This window comes from Cebus imitator, unplaced genomic scaffold (assembly GCF_001604975.1).
Source record: "Cebus imitator isolate Cc_AM_T3 unplaced genomic scaffold, Cebus_imitator-1.0 Scaffold776, whole genome shotgun sequence".
NCBI lineage: Eukaryota > Metazoa > Chordata > Mammalia > Primates > Cebidae > Cebus > Cebus imitator.
This window is the reverse complement of record NW_016108091.1, coordinates 251,880-273,689: the sequence shown is the minus strand read 5'-3', so window position 1 is coordinate 273,689 and position 21,810 is coordinate 251,880. Positions and strand designations below refer to the sequence as shown.

General features: G+C 38.7%; 1 protein-coding gene across 2 annotated transcripts in view; it reads left to right on the top strand.

Annotated features, from left to right (window-relative positions):
* The window catches only part of ASH1L (ASH1 like histone lysine methyltransferase), a 248,019-nt gene that overhangs the window by 77,970 nt on the left and 148,239 nt on the right, over window positions 1-21,810 (top strand). For both annotated transcript variants that reach the window (XM_017519812.2, XM_017519815.2), the window contains one exon: window positions 14,313-18,879. In XM_017519812.2, coding sequence (XP_017375301.1) covers window positions 14,313-18,879 — 4,567 coding nt within the window. The remainder of the gene's footprint in view (window positions 1-14,312; window positions 18,880-21,810) is intronic.

Here is a 21,810-nt window from a genome sequence, read left to right as displayed (position 1 = left end):
TTTTTGTATTTTTAGTAGAGACGGGGTTTCACCATGTTGACCAGGATGGTCTCGATCTCTTGACCTCGTGATCCACCCGCCTCGGCCTCCCAAAGTGCTGGGATTACAGGCTTGACCCACCGCGCCCGGCCTCAGCTGTATTTCTTTTGAGAAGACAAATACGCCATTATTTTCCAAATTCTGAAGAAACTATAGTCATGTGCTGCCTCATCATGTTTGGATCAATGACAGATCACATTTCAGTGGTCCCATAAGAGTATAATGGAGCTGAAAAATTCCTGTCACCTAGTGGTATCTTGATGATCCTGCCCCTGTGTAGACTTAAGCTACTGCTTGTTTGTGTTTTAGTTTTTAATAAGAAAGTTGAAAAAGTAAAAATAAGTTTAAGAAATGTTAAATAAATAATTGTAAAGATGCAAAGGAAAGATTTTGTACAGCTGTATCTTTCCATTTTTAGCTGTTACCACAAAAGACTCAAAAAGTTTAAAGAAAGTTAATGAAAAGTAAGCTTATTTTATTTATTTTTTATTGAGACCGTCTCTCTCTGTTTTCCAGGCTGGAGTATAGTGAGTGGCACAATCTTAGCTCACTGCAACCTCCCATGTTCAAGTAATTCTCCTGCCTCAGCTTCCCGAGTAGCCGAGGCACCCACCACCATGCCCAGCTAATTTTTGTATTTTTAGTAGAGACAGTGTTTTTCCATGTTGTCCAGGCTGGTCTCAAACTCCTGACCTCAAGTGATCTGCCAGCCTCAGCCTCCCAAAGTACTGGGATTACAGGTGTGAGATGCTGCACCCAGCCAGATTAATTTATTATTGACGAAGGGAAAAGTTTTTTAATTTAGTGTAGCTTAAGTTTTCAGTGTTTATAAAGTCAACAGTAGTGTACAGTAATGTCCTAGCCCTTCAGATTGAGCATTCATTGACTTTCCCAGGGTATCGTACAGTCTTGCAAGCTCCATTCATGATAAGCACCCTATACAAGTGTACTTGTATCTTCTATAAATAGATTTTTATTTTTATACCATATTTTTACTGTACCTTTTCCATGTTTAGATACAAAAATTCTATTTTTTTTACAGTCTATAATATTCAGTACAGTACCATGCTATATAGGTTAGTAGCCTCAGAGCAATAGGCTATTCCATATAGTCTAGGTGTGTGGTAGACTATACCATCTATAAACTATGATGTTCATACAATGACAAAATCACATTTCTTAGAGACATTTCTTAGAACTTATCCCCATTGTTAGGTAACACACACTGTACTTTGATTCTACTTCATCTTCTAGCTGTTACCCCACTTCTCTGTTTCCCTTGCTATGCTATGCTACGCTATGCTGTGCTATTCTGTGCTATTCTATTCTGTTCTATAATTCTAATTCTATTTTATTCTATTCTATTCTATTATTCTATTCTATTCTATTCTATTCTATTTATTGTTATTTTTTTTAACAGGTCCCTTGCTATTCTTTACTTACTTTTTAGATTTCTCTTTCCGTTCTCTTTCAAACCCATTTCAATCAGATTTTTGCTCCATAATAAAGAAACTGCTATTGCATGATTACCAATGACCCTTACAATGCTAAATCCAACAAACAAATGTATGTTCTCATTTCTACTTGACTTGTCCGCAGCATTTTTTGCTCCTGGAAATATGTGCTTCATTTGAGTTGTAAGATATCACACATTCATTTTTTCTTTCTTTTTTTTTCCTCCTTATTTTCTGGTTTCTCAATCTTCCTGACCTTTAATGTTAAAATACCTTGATGTTATCAGTCTTTAGTTTACTTTTCTGTTTACATTCACCCTCTCTTGATTATGTCAACCAGTCTCAAGCTTTTAAGTGTCAATATGCTGTTGACTTCCAAATTTGAATTTTCTTCTAAGTCTTTTCTACTTCAATGTTTAGTATTTCAGTTTTAACATATCTCAAACTAAACTCCTGATCATAATTTTCAGTCTTCCTCTTTTACTGTATTTTTATACAGTAGAAATATAACACAGTCTTTGTTATCTATCATCACTTTCACTGTTTCTACCATCATCTAAGTCACTATATAAGTCTAAGCCTTGTCAAAATAAGTATGTAGCTTGCTAACAAGGCTTTGAGGTTCTGCCGGTGCAGCTTTGCCAAGAGTGTAGCTAGGGGGACCATTTGGAGATTTGAGATCGTATCACTCTTCTGCTCAAACCCCCCCAATCCCCCCCATCCCCTGTGCTTCCCCATTTCATTCAGAGTAAAATCTCAAGCCTTTAAAACAGTTTACAACAGTCTCCTTGATGTAGCCCTCTCTGAGCACTTATTTTCCGGAGTCAGTTGGTCAAATCCTGCCACTCTGGCATTCTTTATGCTCCTGTTAATAATTTTCTCACTTCATGTCGTTACCAAAATGTTAGCTGATCATTGAAGCCTAACCTAATTGCCTAATTAATGCTGTAAGCCTTCTCCTAGTATTCCCTTGCTGTTTATCCCATAACACTTGCCACCTTCTAACAAATAATCTTTAAATTTTTTGTGTTTTTCTTTATTGTTATTCTCTCTGCAGTATAAGTTCTTTGAGAATGGGGATTGTTTGTCTTGTTCCTTGAGTATCCACACAGTGAATAGGCACCAGTAAATATTGTTGAGTGAATGGTCAGGTCATACACCTCTTCATCGTAAAACCTTCCAATGGCTTCCCCTTTCTTGGACTGAAAATGTCTGTTTTCCTACCACCTGCCACATTACTCTTCTCTTGCTTACTGTAGTACTGCAAACCTGGATTCTTTGCTGTTCTTTAGGGCCTCTGCTTTCTTGGTTACTGTTTTTTTCCCACATACCTGCATGGATCCATCCTTGTCTTTCACCTCCTTTTGGTTTCTGCACAAATGAGTTTTCAGTCAGAACTTTCCAGACAGCCTGTTTTAACATTGTAAATTCTTTCCCACTCTGGCCTTTTCGATTCTTCCATGCTCTGATTTTCTCCATAGTGTATTTTATCATGTGATAACACCAGATATTTTACTTATTTCCTCTACTTTGCTCATGCATTAGAATGACATCTCCATGGAGGAAGGGTTTTTGGGAATTTTTTTTTTAACTGCTGTTATCCTCAGTGCTCAACAGTAGGTACTTAGTAACTACTTGCTGAAAAAATTAATTCTTTTTTTTTTCTTCTTCTTTTTTTGAGATAGAGTCTAGCTCTGTACCCCAGGCTGGAGTGCAGTGGCGTAATCTCTGCTTAGTGCAACCTCAGCCTCCCAGGTTCAAGCTATTCTCCTGCCTCAGCCTGCCAAGTAGCTGGGATTATAGGCATGTACTCCATGCCCAGCTATTTTTTTTTTTTTTTTTTAGTAGAGACGGGGTTTCACCATGTTGGCCAGGCTGGTCTTGAACTCCTGACCTCGGGTGATACTCCTGTCTCGGCCTTCCAATATGCTGGGATTACAGGTGTGAGCCACCATGCATGGCCTGAAAAAATGAATTCTTGCTGAAGTAAAAATTTAATACTATAAAATAAAATAAAATAAAATGTTCTTGAATACTAACAGTTATAGTTAGAAAGTATTCTATAACAGCAAAAAGAATTTATTAATAAAAGAAAAAGCAGAATCTATTAAATACTTAGAAGTAAACTTAACATATGTTTAGGATTTATATAGATAAAATTATAAATACCCAGAAACATGAAAAAGCTTGACTAAATACATTTACTTTGTTATTGTAGAGCTGAAATTAATGTTGAGATATCTTTTCTACATTAAGATACAAAGTTAAAGACATTTGGAGTTTTTTAAAAACTTCAATTATATCTCGTTTATCAGGAAGTATACATATGGAAAAACAGCCCAATGAAAATGTTATTAAAGTAGTGATAGTTGCTCAATTCTGTAAATACACTAAGTAAACCCCACTGAATTGTTTACTTTAAAAAGCGAATTTGGCTGGGTGCAGTGGCACATGCCTGTAATCCCAGCACTTTGGAGGCTGAGGTAGGCAGATTGCTTGAGCTCAGGAGTTCGGGACCAGCCTGGGCAACAAAGTGAGAGTCTAATCTCTGGAAAAAATACAAAAATTAGCTGGGTATGTGGTGCATGCCTGTGGTCCCAGCTACTTGGGAGACTGAGGTGGGAGGATGGTGAGAGCCTGGGGGGCAAAAGTTGTGGTAAGCCGAAATTGTGCCACTGCACTCTAGCCTAAGCAACAGAACCATACCTTGTCTTAAACAAAAACAAGGTGAATTTTATGGCATGTGAGTTAAATCTCAGTAATATTATACATAAAATAAAGAATTTCTATAGGAATACAAGAAGAAAAGCTAGTTTTTTTTTCAAGCATTCACACATGTAATTATGAAGTTATAGTATCCATATATTAGTGGCACAAGAATAAGCATAAATATGAATGAAACAAAACCTAAATAACTTAAAGATCCAAATACTAATAAATACATTATTACATTACATTGATTATAAATAATCAATGGGCATGAAATGAGTAATGTTCTTAGAACAATGAGCAAACCTTTTGGAATAAAGGCGAATTCCCTACTCCCAGATTATATGTTTAGAATTTATCATAGCTAGTAAAGTAAAAATGTAAATAAAAAAGAATTAATTGAAAGTGTAGTCAAGATTGTCATCTTTAGGAGGACATGATTTTTCCAGGTATAAGAAAACAAAACTATATTCTACCTTAGGCTGGAATATATTTTTTCATGAATGAAAAAGAGAGAGCTGGACTCAGTGGTTCACTCGTGTAGTCCCAGCACTTTGAGAAGCTGAGGTGAGCAGATCACTTGAGGTCAGGGGTTTGAGACCAGGCTGGCCAAAATGGTGAAACCCTGTCTCTACTAAAAGTACAAAAGTTCGCCAGGCATGGTGGAAGGTGCTTGTAATCCCAGTTACTAGGGAGGCTGAGGCACAAGAATTGCTTGAACCTGGGAGGTGGAGGTTACAATGAGCCAAGATTGAGGCGCTGTACTCCAGGCTGGGCGATAGAGCTAAATTAGTCTCAAAAAAGAAAGAGAGAGAGATACCCAAAACAAACAAACCTATAAAGCTAAAGAGACTATTTCACTTAATACAGTGGTTATAAACTTTAGTTGTAAAATTAGACTGTGTTTAAATTACTTCTTAATCATGTACTAGTTAAGTGACCTTGGGCAAGTTAGCCAATATCTAAACCATTCTTTATCTATTAATGAGAATTTTATAGGATAATGATAGTAATTGCATCATATGGTGGGTTATAAGGAATATGTGAGGTAATTAGTACAGCTTTTCATAAGTATTTGAATACATAAGAGATTTTGGCCAGGTGAGGTGGCTCACACCTGTAATCCTAGCACTTTTGAGAGGCTGAGGCAGGAGATTGCTTGAGGCCAGGAGTTTGAGACCAGCCTAGGCAGTATAGCAAGACCTTTTCTCTTTTATATAAAAAATTTTAAAAACTTTTGTTTCAGATTTTAACTTCAAGAATAGTAGGTGAAAGACAGCTGGTAAATTGGGAAAAATGTGTAAAACAAAGGAGAATTTTTTGTAAAATATTAAGGGCCCTTCTAAATTAGAAATGATCTCCACAATGTAGAAAAATAATATGGACCGGGATCTTGAACAGCTTTTCACTGCTGAAGAAATACGGATGGTCAGCAAAATCATGTGACAGGACATTCAGAATAATAAATAGTTAAATGTAAACAAATTCAATAAAAAGTCTTTGTTTATTTTTTGAGTCAGAGTCACCCTGTCTCCCAGGTTAGAGTGCAGTGTTATGATCATAGCTCACTGCAGCCTTGACCTCCCGGGCTCCAGCCATTCTCCACCTCAGCCTCCCATGTAGCTGAAACTACAGGCATGTGCCACTGTGCCCAGCTAATTTTTTTAGATTTATTTTTTGTAGAGAGGGGAATCTCCCTATGGTCCAGGGTAGTCTCAAACTTTTGGGTTCACGTAATCCACTTGCCTCAGCCCCCCAAAGTGTTGGGATTACAGGTGTGTGCCACCATGCCTGGCCAAAAAGAGAGAGAGAGAGAGAGAGAGAGAGAGAGAGAATGTGTGTGTGTGTATGTGTGTGTGTGTGTGTGTGTCTGAGTCTGGCTGTGTGTGGTGTGTGTGTGTGTCTGAGTCTGGCTGTGTGTGGCGTGTGTGTGTGTGTGACAGAGTCTGGCTGTGTTGCCCAGACTGGAGTGCAGTGGGGCAATCTCTGCTCACTGCAACCTCCGTCTCCTGGGTTCAAGTGATTCTCCTGCTTCAGCCTCCCCCAGAACCTAGGATTACAGGCATGTGCCACCATGCCCAGCTAATTTTTTTGTATTTTTAGTAGGGGTGGGGTTTCACCATGTTGGCCAGACTGGTCTCGAACTCCTGACCTCAAATAATCCACCCACCTTGGCCTCCCAAAGTGCTGGGATTATAGATATGAGCCACTGTGCCCAGCCCAGGAATTCTTTATGTAAGGTTGTGACATCTTAAATACTGACAATGGGAATAAAAAGTCTTTCTCACATGTGGTTGTCTGGTACGTGACCGACGCATACACCCTTTGGCTTTGTAATGTCACCTTTAAAAATTTATCTGAAGGAATTAATTGAACAAGTGTGCAAAGATAAATGCAATTGAATGTTTACCATATTATTTATAGTAACAAAAGCCAGAAACTATGTACCAGTCAGTAGGTAGTTGATTTTATGAATTATGGACTATTGTGAAACCATTGAATTTATTGTTTAATTCTTCATTTATGTATACATAAAGGTGTCATATCATTTAAAGCAAATGGCCTACAAAACAGCAAGCATTATTGACTCCATTTGTATAAAAGAATGTACACATTTATTTTTATGTATATAGTGAAATATCTGAAGTGTAAAGTCTTTATTCATGAAAGACAGTAATTATACTTTGGTTCTTTTTTTTTTAATGAGAGTGTATTTGGAATAAAGCTATTTTCCTGTTGGAAAAACTTACATGCTTAATGTTGTATTATAATACAGCATCTTTTTCAGTGCCTAATTGATAATATACTCTCTTAAAGTGATACCTCTTATTAGTCATTTTAAAGCGTTCTTACAAATGTAAGAGGGTAATATCAGTACCAAATATAGTTTTGAAAATCTTAATGTTTTCTCATTCATTTATTTTATATAGTATCAGGATTTGGAAGAAAAGATCTTTGAAACCAACATTGGGCTTTTTTGTTTTTTGTTTTGTTTTGAGCCAGAATCTCACACTGTTGCCCAGGCTGGAGTGCAGTGGCATGATCTCAGCTCACTGCAACCTCTGCCTCCCAGGTTCAAGTGATTCTCCTGCCTCAGCCTCCCAAGTAGCTGGGATTACAGGTGCCTGACACCATGCCCAGTTAATTTTTTGTAATTTTAATAGAGATGGGGTTTCACTATGTTGGCCAGCCTGGTCTCAAACTCCTGACCTTGTGATCCAGCCGCCTCGGCCTCCCAAAGTTCTGGGATTACAGGCATGAACCATCATGCCTGGCCCGCTCTTTGTTTTGTTTTGTTTTTTGTTTGTTGGTTTTAGTTGTAGACCATTTACTGTGGGATATGAACTCTGTTTTAAACTGCATTGAATGTCTCTCAGATACTTATTTCTGGCAAAAGTGAAAAACCAGGGTTGAACACATCCGTTACCCAATTAAAGGAGCTGAATATGTTTCTACTTTACTTTTAGACAGAATGTAAAAAATAACTTCCTATTGAAGTATAATATAGATATAGAAAAATAACATGTCATAAATTTAACAGCTCTCAGTGAATTTTCATAAACTGCACCATCTCAGGCAACCAACGTTCAGTTTAAGAAATGTGTTTGCAGGCTGGGCTCTGTGGCTCATACCTGTAATCCCAGCACTTTGGGAGGCTGAGGTGGGCGGATCATCTGAGGTCGGGAGATTGCGACCAACCTGACCAATATGAAGAAAACTCTGTTTCTGCTAAAAATACAGAATTAGCCAGGCATGGTGGTGCATGCCTGTAATCCTAGCTACTCGGGAGGCTGAGACAGGAGAATCGCTCGAACCTGAGAGGCAGAGGTTGGGGTGACACAAGATGGTGTCATTACACTCTAGCCTGGGTAACAAGAGCGAAACTCTATCTCAAAAAAAAAAAAAAAAAAAAGGAAAATAAATAAATGTGTTTGCTAGGTACAGTGGCTCACTCCTGTAATCTCAGCACTTTGGGAAGCCGAGGGAAAAATCACTTGAGCACAGGAGTTCAAGATTAGCCTGGGCAATAAAGCAAGACCTCATCTCTACAAAAATAAAAAAAAATGTGTGTATACACACACACACACACACAATTAATTATATATAAATAATATACACATTAATTATAATAATTAGCCAGGCATGGTGACTCGTGCCTGCAGTCCCAGCTACTTGGAAGGGTGAGGTGGGAGATCACTTAAGCTTAGAAATTCAAGGTTATAATCATGTTCCTGCACTCCATCCTGGGCCACGGAGTGAGACCCTATCTCTAAGGAAAAAAAAAAAAAAAATTAGTATGACATTGCTAGCACCCAGTAAGAACCCCTTGGGCTTCATTCTCATTACTGCACATACCAAGAGTAACAGTATTTTGACTTTTAATATCATAATAGGCTGGGCGTGGTGGCTCACGCCTGTAATCCCAGCACTTTGGGAGGCCAATGCAGGCGGATCACCTGAGGTTGGGAGTTTGAGACCAGCCTGCCTAACCTGGAGAAACCCCGTCTCTACTAAAAATTCAAAACTAGCCAGGTGTGGTGGTGTGTGCCTGTAATCCCAGCTACTTGGGAAGCTGAGGCAGGAGAATTGCTCGAACCTGTGAGGCGGAGGTTGCAGAGAGTTGAGATCCCGCCATTGCACTCCAGCCTGGGCAACAAAAGCGAAACTCCATCTCAAAAAAAAATCATAATAAATTTTGCCTCTTTGTGGCCTTTATATAAATGAAGTCAGTGTTTTCTGGCTCCATTAATTCAGTATCGCTCACATTTTTTTAAAAAACTGCATATAATACACGATATTTTTAATAAATGGTATTGCATGTAATCACAGTTCACATTTTTTAGGATAAATTTTAAAATTAGAAATGTCATCATTTTCAGGCATAAATATATTTTAAAATATTTAAAACCTCTTAATATTTGTTTTTAAAAGTAACTATAAAAGTAAAGAATGGAGGCTGGGCGCTGTGGCTCAAGCCTGTAATCCCAGCACTTTGGGAGGCTGAGGCGGGTGGATCACGAGGTCAAGAGATCTAGACCATCCTGGTCAACATGGTGAAACCCCGTCTCTATTAAAAATACAAAAAATTAGCTGGGCATGGTGGCGCGTGTCTGTAGTCCCAGCTACTCAGGAGGCTGAGGCAGGAGAATTGCCTGAACCCGGGAGGCGGAGGTTGCGGTGAGCCGAGATCGCGCCATTGCACTCCAGCCTGGGTAACAAGAGCGAAACTCTGTCTCAAAAAAAAAAAAAAAGTAAAGAATGGAAATTGTTTTTTGTTTAATTTTTAATTTTTGTAGATACATAGTGTATTTATGGGATACATGAGATGTTTTGATACAGGCATTCGGTGTGTAATAATCACATCATAGAGAATGAAGTATTCATCCCCTCAAGCATTTATCCTTTGTGTTGCAAACAATCTAGTTATACTGTTTCATAAAAGTTATTTTAAAATGATTATTGACTATAGTCACACCATTGTGCTGTGTCAAATAATAGTAGGTCTTATTTATTCATTATTTATATATTTTTTTGTACCCATTAACCTTCTCCACCTCCCTGGGATTCTTTAATATAATGTGAAGAAAGCGTGTGTTTTTTTTTTAATTTCAAGTGAACATATGTTGGTATTATATGAGACTGTCAAAGCCAGTTTCCCCTTTGGGCAAAATTGTAAGGTCCAGCCCAAAGGAAGAGATAGTTCCCTTTATTCTGAGTCAATCAAGTATTGGATGTATTATGTTCATTTTTAGGTGCCACATGTAAAGAGAGATATTTACAAACTTAAACACTTCCATCCGAAAATGACCAGAAATAATTGAAACTGTAGAGTCAGGAACTGGAATGTTTTGGTTGAGTTCAAATGTCTGAAAGTCATTGGGAAGAAGAGGAATTAGACTTACTCTGTGATTTTTAGAAAGTGAGACTTGGACCAGTAAGTGAAAGTTGCAGAAAGATATGTTTCACTTTACTCTTAGGAAGAACTTTTTTTTTTTTTCGATAAACACATTTTATTATGGGAAATTTAATACAGAAACACTGACTAATTCAAAGTGAAGAATCTAGAGGTAACTAGAATCATCTTTTACATTTCTTGTCTAATATTTAGAAACAGTCATTTCTGCAGGAGCCCTGGTTCATTTTAATGGGAAATGTTATTTGGAGACCACGGTCTTGAGTGGTAGAGATGTTCATTGCTAATGGGTTTTTTATGTTTGTAGGCATTTCATTGGATAGAGAGGTAGATAGACTTCATTATTTTTTCTCTGTCGCCAGGCTGGAGTGCAGTGGCACAATCTTGGCTCACTGCAACTTCTGCCTCCTGGGTTCATGCGATTCTTCCACCCCAGCCTCCCGAGTAGCTGGGAGCACAGGCATATGCTACCACGCTTGGCTAATTTTTATATTTTTAGTAGAGATGTGGTTTCACCGTGTTGGCCAGGATGGTCTTGATCTCTTGACCTTGTGATCCACCCGCCTCAGCCTCCTAGAGTGCTAGGATTACAGGCATGAGCCACCGTGAGTGGCTTATGTATTTTTAATTCTCTCTTAAAAGTATACCCTTTTACTTCTTTGATTTTATAGCTGCATCTTCAGTATTTTGATTCCTAGTGATATTCACATGGTTAGTTATTTTATGTATGTAGCTTGTTAGTCATCTATCTAAATTCAAAATAACTATATATATTACCAGTAATATGCTCACTGGGTACAATTCACAACTGCTTTTGCTGGGCAAGGTGGCCTTTGCCTGTGAGCAGACTACTCAGAAGGCTGAGGTGGGGAGGATTGCTTATGCCCAGGAGTTCAAAGCTGCAATGAGCTGTACCGTTGTACTCCAGCCTGGGTGACAGAGCAAGATCACATCTCTTAAAAAAAGAGAGAGGGAGAGGTTCTTTTTTTTTGTTTTTGTTTTTTGAGATGGAATCTTGCTCAGTTGCCTAGGCTGGAATGCAGTGGCATGATCTTGGCTCACTGGAATTGCCACCTCTCAGGTTCAATCGATTCTGCTGGCTTAGCCACCCGAGTAACTGGGACTACAGGCATGCACCACCATGCCCAGCTAATTTTTGTATTTTAGTAGAGACAGGGTTTCACCACGTCCTGACCTCAGGTGATCCACCCGTCTTGGTCTCTTACGCTGGGATTACAGGCATGAGCCACTACACCCAGCGGTATTTGTTTGTTTTTGAGATGGAGTTTCGCTGTCACCCAGGCTGGGGTGCAGTGGTGCAATCTTGGCTCACTGCAACTTCCACCTCCCAGGTTCAAGCGATTCTCCTGCTTTAGCCTCCCAAGTACCTGGGATTACAGGCACCTGCTGCCATGTCCGGCTAATTTTTGTACTTTTAGTACAGATGGGGTTTCACCATGTTGGCCAGGCTGGTCTCGATCTCCTGACCTTAGGTGATCTGCCCGCCTTGGCCTCCCAAAGTGCTGGGATTACAGGTGTGAGCCAGTGCGTTGGCTGTTTTTTTTTTTTTTTTTTTTTTTTGTGGGTAATGTTATAAGGTTTAGGATGTAGAGTCTCAATATTGTGTTTTATAGTAATTCAGAATACTTATTTTCTGTATACTTTAATTTTCTGTGTATTGAATAGTTAGATGCATTTATTTTTATTTGCATTTATTTATTTATTTTTGAGATGTAGTCTTGCGCTGTCACCCAGTCTGGAGTGCAGTGGCATGATATTGGCTCACTTCAACCTCTGCCTCCCAGGTTCAAGTGATTCTCCTGCCTCAGCCACCCAAGTAGCTAGGATTACAGGCGCATGCCACCACACCTGGCTAATTTTTGTATTTTTAGTAAAGGCAGGGTTTCAACATGTTCGCCAGACTGGTCTGGAACTCCTGACCTCAGGTGATCTGCCCGCCTCGGCTTCCCAAAGTGCTGTGATTACAGGCATGAGCCACCGTACCCAGCCTATTGTTTTAATATTTAGAGATTTGGAATGCTTTCCTTTATAATATCTAACTTTTGTTTCAAACACTTCCAAACTAAAAACTATACATTTAGATGCATAGAGGTCTAGCTTCTAGCCCTGTTTATCTTCCCATAGGTCACTATTTTCACTGATCTTTGGTTCATTCCATTTTAAAATGTCAGATAGGTATATATGTTTATATTTTCCATCCTCATTGTCTTTTTTTTTTTAAGACAGGGTTTTACCCTGTTGGCCAGGCTAGTCTTGAACTCCTGACCTCAGGTGATCCTCCTGCCTCAGCCTCCCATAGTGCTGAGATTACAGACATGAGCCACCACGCCCAGCCCATCCCTATTTTCCTATACAGAAGGTAAATAACATGTCTAAGGCAAGGCATAGCATATTATAACCATTGTTCTAAACCTTGTTTTTTTTTTGTTTTTTTTCCATTTAATAATATATCCTGGAAATCACTCCATAGCACTATACTGATATCTGTTCCTACTCCTCCTACTTTTGTTTTCATCAACAGTTTCTTAGTATTCCACTGTACAGAGATGTGCCTTAATTTATTCAGCTAGTCCTCTTTAGATAATTGTTTGGATTTTTTAAGGGTTTTTTTTTTTTTTAATTAGTGGTGTATTTTAGACACTTGTGCAGACATTATTTTTTAAGAATGTATCTTGGGATAGACGCTCAAAGTAGGATTTCTGGGTCAAAGGATGTAGTTAAATGCATATGGAATTTTTTTAGTGTATAACTAGATTGTAGCATTTTGCATGCAGTACATTTTCATACATGCTTGAATTTGGTTTTATGTTTTCTATCCTGTTTCATTGGTTCATTTGTCTTTTGTCTGTTCTATACTGCTTCAGTGACTCAGGCTTTAAAAATAATATTTGGTATGGTTATTCCCTGGCTTTTCTACATTTTAGGTTTTCTGGCTATTGCATGTATGTTTTCACCATTGAATATTATAATCAATTTTTCTAAATGCTAAAGAAATTGTTGGTATTTTTATTGGGATTGCATTAAATTTATAAATTTGCTTAAGAAAATTGTCATCTTTATGTCTTCCTATTCAAAAACACAGTATAACTTATATTTGTTCAGTTCTTTCATGAATATTTTATAGTTAGGAAGAACTCTTTCATGGTTATCCAAAAGTAAAACAGACTATTGTGTGAAGTGGTGGATTCATTTCTAGAGTATATAGTGAGGATTCATGAATTAGACAGCAGTTTCAAGTAAATTACTTAAATGTTACTTCCCACTCTAAGATTTTATATAAAAACACATTCTGAAGAAAATATGAATTTTTAAACTGTCTTTCCTATTCCACATTAAGAGAGAACTCTATTGTTCATTCAAGACCATAATTGAAGGCTGGTCGCGGTGGCTTACGCCTATAATCCCAGCACTTTGGGGAGGCTGAGGTGGGCGGATCATGAGGTCAAGAGATAAAGACTATCCCGGCCAACATGGTGAAACCCTGTCTCTACTAAAAATACAAAAATTAGCTGGGCATGGTGGCATGCGCCTGTGGGCCCAGCTACTTGGGAGGCTGAGGCAGGAAAATCGCTTGAACCCAGGAGTTGGAGGTTGCAGTGAGCCAAGATCGTGCCAGAACATCGTGTTCTAGTGACAGAACAAGACTCCGTCTCCCAAAAAAATAAAATAAAAAGAGACCAGAATTGAGAATGAGTTATAAAAGAGTAGAAGTAGATTAGGGATTGTCTTATGTAGATTTAGAATCATTTAAGTCAATGAAGGAGGTAGGCAGTGAACTATTACTTTAGAAGACAATCATGGGATACTGTAGCTAAAAATATTTTCCTTTTCAAAAATGGTACTTTCATATGCTTCATTTATATTTACTTAGTCAAAAGTAAGATGAAAGTAGATTATTGATTTGCCATTTTAAAAATGTCAAAAATATCAGGGATATTTCTAAAGACCCACTAATACATAGTTTTATCATATTGAAAGTCAACAAAGATAATATACCATTGATAGTCTCTCACATAGAAGCAGATGAGCTAACATACTGTGACATTAGTATAACATTAAAAAACTTCTGTTGCCTATTGTATATCTGATATGTGATCCATTAGTTTGTTGGATTGTTAAGCTGAAGTGGTATAAGGTTTACGCCCTCTTTAACTTTTTTCTTGTTCAAATTTTAGGACCCTTCAAAGTTATACAAGAAAGCAGATGATGTTGCAGCCATTGAATGCCAGTCTGAAGAAGTCATCCATCTTCATTCACAGGGAGAAAACAATCTTTTGTCTAAGAAGCTATCTCCAGTACACTCAGAAATGGCAGATTATATTAACGCAACACCATCTACTCTTGTTGGTAGCCGAGATCTTGATTTAAAGGACAGAGCATTACTTAATGGAGGAACTAGTGTAACGGAAAAGTTGGCACAGCTCATTGCTACCTGTCCTCCCTCCAAGTCTTCCAAGACAAAACTGAAGAAGTTAGGAACTGGCACTACAGCAGGATTGGTTAGCAAGGATTTGATCAGGAAAGCAGGTGTTGGCTCTGTAGCTGGAATAATACATAAGGACTTAATAAAAAAGCCAACTATCAGCACAGCAGTTGGATTGGTAACTAAAGATCCTGGGAAAAAGCCAGTGTTTAATGCAGCAGTAGGATTGGTCAATAAGGACTCTGTGAAAAAACTGGGAACTGGCACTACAGCGGTATTCATTAATAAAGACTTAGGCAAAAAGCCAGGAACTATCACTACAGTAGGACTGCTGAGCAAAGATCCAGGAAAGAAGCTAGGAATTGGTATTGTTCCAGGTTTAGTGAATAAAGAGTCTGGCAAGAAGTTAGGACTTGGCACTGTGGTTGGACTGGTTAATAAAGATTTGGGTAAGAAATTGGGTTCTACTGTTGGCCTAGTGGCCAAAGACTGTGCAAAGAAGATTGTAGCAAGTTCAGCAATGGGATTGGTTAATAAGGACATTGGAAAGAAACTAGTGAGTTGTCCTTTGGCAGGCCTGGTCAGTAAAGATGCCATAAACCTTAAAGCCGAAGCACTGCTCCCCACTCAGGAACCACTTAAGGCTTCTTGTAGTACAAACATCAATAATCAGGAAAGTCAGGAACTTTCTGAATCCCTGAAAGACAGTGCCACCAGCAAAACTTTTGAAAAGAATGTTATACGGCAGAATAAAGAAAGCATATTGGAAAAGTTCTCAGTTCGAAAAGAAATCATTAATTTGGAGAAAGAAATGTTTAATGAAGGAACATGCATTCAGCAAGACAGTTTCTCATCCAGTGAAAGGGGATCTTATGAAACTTCAAAGCATGAAAAGCAACCTCCTGTATATTGCACTTCCCCAGACTTTCAAATGGGAGGTGTTTCTGATGTATCTACAGCTAAATCCCCTTTCAGTGCAGTAGGAGAAAGCAATCTCCCTTCCCCATCACCTACTGTATCTGTTAATCCTTTAACCAGAAGTCCCCCTGAAACTTCTTCACAGTTGACTCCTAATCCATTACTTTTAAGTTCTACTACAGAACTTATTGAAGACATTTCTGAATCTGTTGGAAAGAACCAGTTTACTTCTGAAAGTACCCACTTGAATGTCGGTCATAGGTCAGTGGGTCATAGCATAAGTATTGAATGTAAAGGGATTGATAAAGAGGTAAATGATTCAAAAACTACCCATATAGATATTCCAAGAATAAGCTCTTCCCTTGGAAAAAAGCCAAGTTTGACTCCTGAATCCAGTATTCATACTATTACTCCTTCAGTTGTTAACTTCACTAGTTTATTTAGTAATAAGCCTTTTTTAAAACTGGGTGCAGTATCTACATCAGACAAACACTGCCAAGTTGCTGAAAGCCTAAGTACTAGTTTGCAGTCCAAACCATTAAAAAAAAGAAAAGGAAGAAAACCTCGGTGGACTAAAGTGGTAGCAAGAAGCACATGCCGATCTCCAAAAGGGCTAGAATTAGAAAGATCAGAGCTTTTTAAAAATGTTTCATGTAGCTCACTATCAAATAGTAATTCTGAGCCAGCCAAGTTCATGAAAAACATTGGACCCCCTTCATTTGTAGATCATGACTTCCTTAAACGCCGATTGCCAAAGTTGAGCAAATCCACAGCACCAACTCTTGCTCTCTTAGCTGATAGTGAAAAACCATCTCATAAGTCTTTTGCTACTCACAGACTATCTTCCAGTATGTGTGTCTCTAGTGACCTTTTGTCTGATATTTATAAGCCTAAAAGAGGAAGGCCTAAATCTAAGGAGATGCCTCAACTAGAAGGGCCACCTAAAAGGACTTTAAAAATCCCTGCGTCTAAAGTTTTTTCTTCTTTACAGTCGAAGGAAGAACAAGAACCCCCAATTTTACAGCCAGAAATTGAAATCCCTTCCTTCAAGCAAAGTCTGTCTGTGTCTCCTTTTCCAAAAAAGAGAGGCAGGCCTAAGAGGCAAATGAGGTCACCAGTCAAGATGAAGCCACCTGTACTGTCAGTGGCTCCATTTGTTGCCACCGAAAGTCCAAGCAAGCTAGAATCTGAAAGTGACAACCATAGAAGTAGCAGTGATTTCTTTGAGAGCGAGGATCAACTTCAGGATCCAGATGACCTAGATGACAGTCATAGGCCAAGTGTCTGTAGTATGAGTGACCTTGAGATGGACCCAGATAAAAAAATTACCAAGAGAAACAATGGACAATTAATGAAAACAATTATCCGCAAAATAAATAAAATGAAGACTTTAAAGAGAAAGAAACTGTTGAATCAGATTCTTTCAACTTCTGTAGAATCAAGTAATAGAGGGAAAGTGCAATCCAAACTTCATAATACGGTATCAAGTCTTGCTGCCACATTTGGCTCTAAATTGGGCCAACAGATAAATGTCAGCAAGAAAGGAACCATTTATATAGGAAAGAGAAGAGGTCGCAAACCAAAAACTGTCTTAAATGGTATTCTTTCTGGTAGTCCTACTAGCCTTGCTGTTCTTGAGCAAACAGCTCAGCAGGCAACTGGGTCAGCATTAGGACAGATTCTTCCCCCATTACTGCCTTCATCTGCTAGTAGTTCTGAGATTCTTCCGTCACCTATTTGCTCTCAGTCTTCTGGGACTAGTGGAGGTCAGAGCCCTGTAAGTAGTGATGCAGGTTTTGTTGAACCCAGTTCAGTGCCATATTTGCATTTACACTCCAGACAGGGCAGTATGATTCAGACTCTTGCAATGAAGAAGGCCTCAAAGGGAAGGAGGCGGTTATCTCCTCCTACTTTGTTGCCAAATTCTCCTTCGCACTTAAGTGAACTCACATCTCTAAAAGAAGCTACTCCTTCCCCAATTAGTGAGTCTCATAGTGATGAGACCATTCCCAGTGATAGTGGAATTGGAACAGATAATAACAGCACATCAGATAGGGCAGAGAAATTTTGTGGGCAGAAAAAGAGGAGGCATTCTTTTGAGCATGTTTCTCTGATTCCCCCTGAAACCTCTACAGTGCTAAGCAGTCTTAAAGAAAAACATAAACACAAATGTAAGCGCAGGAATCATGATTACCTCAGCTATGACAAGATGAAAAGGCAGAAACGAAAACGGAAAAAGAAATATCCTCAGCTTCGAAATAGACAGGATCCAGACTTTATTGCAGAGCTGGAGGAATTAATAAGTCGCCTAAGTGAAATTCGGATCACCCATCGAAGTCATCATTTTATCCCCCGAGATCTTCTGCCAACTATCTTTCGAATCAACTTTAATAGTTTCTATACACATCCTTCTTTCCCCTTAGACCCTTTGCACTACATTCGAAAACCCGACTTAAAAAAGAAAAGAGGGAGACCCCCTAAGATGAGGGAGGCAATGGCTGAAATGCCTTTTATGCACAGCCTTAGTTTTCCTCTTTCTAGTACTGGATTCTATCCATCTTATGGTATGCCTTATTCTCCTTCACCCCTTACAGCTGCTCCCATAGGACTAGGTTACTATGGAAGGTACCCTCCCACTATTTATCCACCTCCTCCGTCTCCTTCTTTCACCACTCCACTTCCACCTCCTTCCTATATGCACGCTGGTCATTTACTTCTCAATCCCACCAAATACCATAAGAAAAAGCATAAGCTACTTCGACAGGAGGCCTTTCTTACAACCAGCAGGACTCCCCTTCTTTCCATGAGTACCTACCCCAGCGTTCCTCCTGAGATGGCCTATGGCTGGATGGTTGAGCACAAACACAGGCACCGTCACAAACACAGAGAACACCGTTCTTCTGAACAACCCCAGGTTTCCATGGACACTGGCTCTTCTCGATCTGTCCTGGAGTCTTTGAAACGCTATCGATTTGGAAAGGATACTGTTGGAGAGCGATATAAACATAAGGAAAAGCACCGTTGTCACATGTCCTGCCCTCATCTCTCTCCTTCAAAAAGCTTAATAAACAGAGAGGAACAGTGGGTCCACCGAGAGCCTTCAGAATCTAGTCCATTGGCCTTGGGATTGCAGACACCTTTACAGATTGACTGTTCAGAAAGTTCTCCAAGTTTATCCCTTGGAGGATTCACTCCCAACTCTGAGCCAGCCAGCAGTGATGAACATACAAACCTTTTCACAAGTGCAATAGGCAGCTGCAGAGTTTCAAATCCTAACTCCAGTGGCCGGAAGAAATTAACTGACAGCCCTGGACTCTTTTCTGCACAGGACACTTCACTAAATCGTCCTCATAGAAAGGAACCGCTGCCTTCTAACGAAAGGGCAGTACAGGCTTTGGCAGGTAAGAGGGTTATTTTGTTGCCTGTTATTTGTTAGAGAAATAGGTTATTTTCCATGGGTGCCTGATAAATGTAGATGGACTTTTAATAGATATACCTTTTTTGTTTTTTATAAATGTATTTTGAAATCTCAGTAATCATTTTCCTTAGATTTGAGAAGATAAGGAATGTCTACATCATTTTTTTGTTTTGAGAAGAAGTATTGTCAAAAAGAAATACATATAACTTTTGGAAACCAGAAAAAAAATTTTTTTTTTTTTTCAGTCTTAAGATTATACTTGAACACTTTTTTTAAATGTAGGCAAGCTATTACGCAATTTTTTTTTTTCAATTGAGACAGAGTCTCACTTTGTCAGCAGGCTAGAGTGCAATGGCATGATCTCAGCTCACTGCAACCTTCGCCTCCCGAGTTCAAGCGATTCTCCTGCCTCAGTCTCCCGAGTAAAAGGGACTACAGGCGTGTGCTGCCACACCCAGCTAATTATGCAGTTTTTCTTTCTTTTTTTATTTTTTATTTTTAAAGATGGGATTTCCCCCGATGGCCAGGCTGACCTGGCCTCAGGTGATCCACCCACCTCGGCCTCCCAAAGTGCTAGGATTACAGGTGTGAGCCATTGCGCCTGGCTCAATTGCACAGTTTTTATAAGGAGAAATGACTCATAGATCTGTTAGTAGTATGCAGGATTTTTTTCTTTTTGGTCTGGAAGAGGTAAAAGGTAATGCTGGTAGGATTTTTAATGTATATTAATCCAGTGGTTATAAATGCTTCTTTGTTACAGGAAGAATATGTTACTAGCACTTTATGTCTTATAATAAAAATTCAAACATTGGACATTTTCAGCATTATAAAATTTAACTGAATATTCATTGAGACAGACTTCATTTTGTAGAGTACCTTTTGATGTCTTCATAAAAACTGCTTCAATTAGTTATAAAAAAGAAATCTAGATGATGCAATTGTACATCTAGAAAAACTTGTACATTTTTTTCTATCTTAATTGTACATCTTTTAAGAATTGAGAAGCTAGAAAACAAAGAGTAAGCATTTGACATTCGAATAAAATACTAGAAATTCTTGTGAGAGATCTTAAGCTTAAGAGTTTGTAAAATAACTCTAGGAAGTCCATAAACCCTCTGATGTTGTAAATAAAATTATGAGTGTATATGTATGTGTATTTTTTTTAGAGTTAATCTAGAAAAATTTTATCAGATTTTCCTAGTAAATTCTGTATACCTCAGTATCCCCTCATATAATTCGATTAGTAGGGGTATTATGAAAAGTAGTCATATAGTAAGCTTGCTAATGTTAGTTAGTATTTTTATTCCCCTAAAAGATTAAAAATTTGTGCATTAGGGAAAAGATAAATCTCTCAAATGCAAAGAGTTTTTGTTCCTGATTTTTATTATTCATGAACTTTTGAAAAATAAAAACAGTGGAGAATTTGAGTGTTTCTTAGCTTTTAACAATATTTATTTATTGATCTTTGAGACTGAGTCTCACTCTTGTTGCCCATGCTGAAGTGCAATGGCGTGATCTTGGCTCACTGCAACCTCCCCCTCCCTGGTTCAAGCGATTATCCTGCCTCAGCCTCCTGAGTAGCTAGGACCACAGGACTAACTTTTTATATTTTTAGTAGAGACAGTGTTTCACCATGTTAGCCAGGGCCGTCTTAAACTCCTGACCTTGTGATCCGCCCTTCTCGGCCTCCCAAAGTGGTGGGATTACAGGCATGAGTTGCCCAGCCAGCTTTTAACAATGAAAAGAGAGAGCAAGTCTTATGCTTAGGTTCAGTCAACAAATAGCTTATTTAATCAGTAATAGTTGTTGAATATCAGGTATTTACCAGGCATTCTACTTTTTGGACACTTACATAATAGACAATAAGGCACACAGGTTCATTGAGTCATGGAAATAATAGTAGAGGAGATAGATAATAAAAAAATCACATTACATGTTGTTAAAATTGTGATAAGGACTGTAAAAGAGAGAGAGTATAGCATGAAATGGGGAGACTAACTCAGAGAAGTCTTTACTGAGAAAGTGACCCTAAACTGAGACCTGGTAGATGTGCAACATTTAACTGGGTGAACAGACTCACTCATTCCTTGTTCATTTGCTCGTTCATTTATTGAATTCCTAAAACATCCAGGACTATTCTAGTCACTGGCATGTAATATGGGAAACACCTGATACTTGACCTCATGATTTTCAGCTTAGTAAAGGAAGACAGATTGTAGAGTGATAAGCAAATAAATAATGGTATGATTGAGAAAAATGCTATAAAAATATAATAGAGGGTTATGACAGATTTAACGCCTGGCAGAAGGGGATCTAACTAAATAGTTACTAGTTATGGCTGAGGATAAAAAGTTGAGAGTCAAGGGATGAAAAGCCATAGTGAAGGCCAGGTGTGGTGGCTCACGCCTGTAATCTCAGCACTTTGGGAGGCCAAGGTGGTCTGATCATTTGAGGTCAGGAGTTCGAGGCCAACCTGGCCAACACAGTGAAACTCCATCCCCATTAAAAATACAAAAATCAGCCGGGTGTGGTAGTGCATGTCTATAGTCCCAGCTACTTGAGAGTCTGAGGCAGGAGAATCACTTGAACCTGGGAGGCGGAGGTTGCAGTGAGCTCAGATAAAGCTAGTTCAACAGAGTGAGACTCTTACCCCTCCTCCCCCCACTCCCACCAAAAAAAAAAGCCACAATAAAGAACATGTTTTAAGATTCTCAGTTGGAAAGGAGTTTAGATATTAGATAAAGTGAAAAAAGCCTCATTGTGGTGGGAGAGGAAATACAAAAGAGAGAGTAGTGAGAAATGTGGCAAAAGAAAAAGCCAAAATGTGTTAAGAATTTTAGATTTCGGCAGGGTGCGGTGGCTCACGCCTGTAATCCCAGCACTTTGGGAGGCCGAGGCGGGTGGATCACGAGGT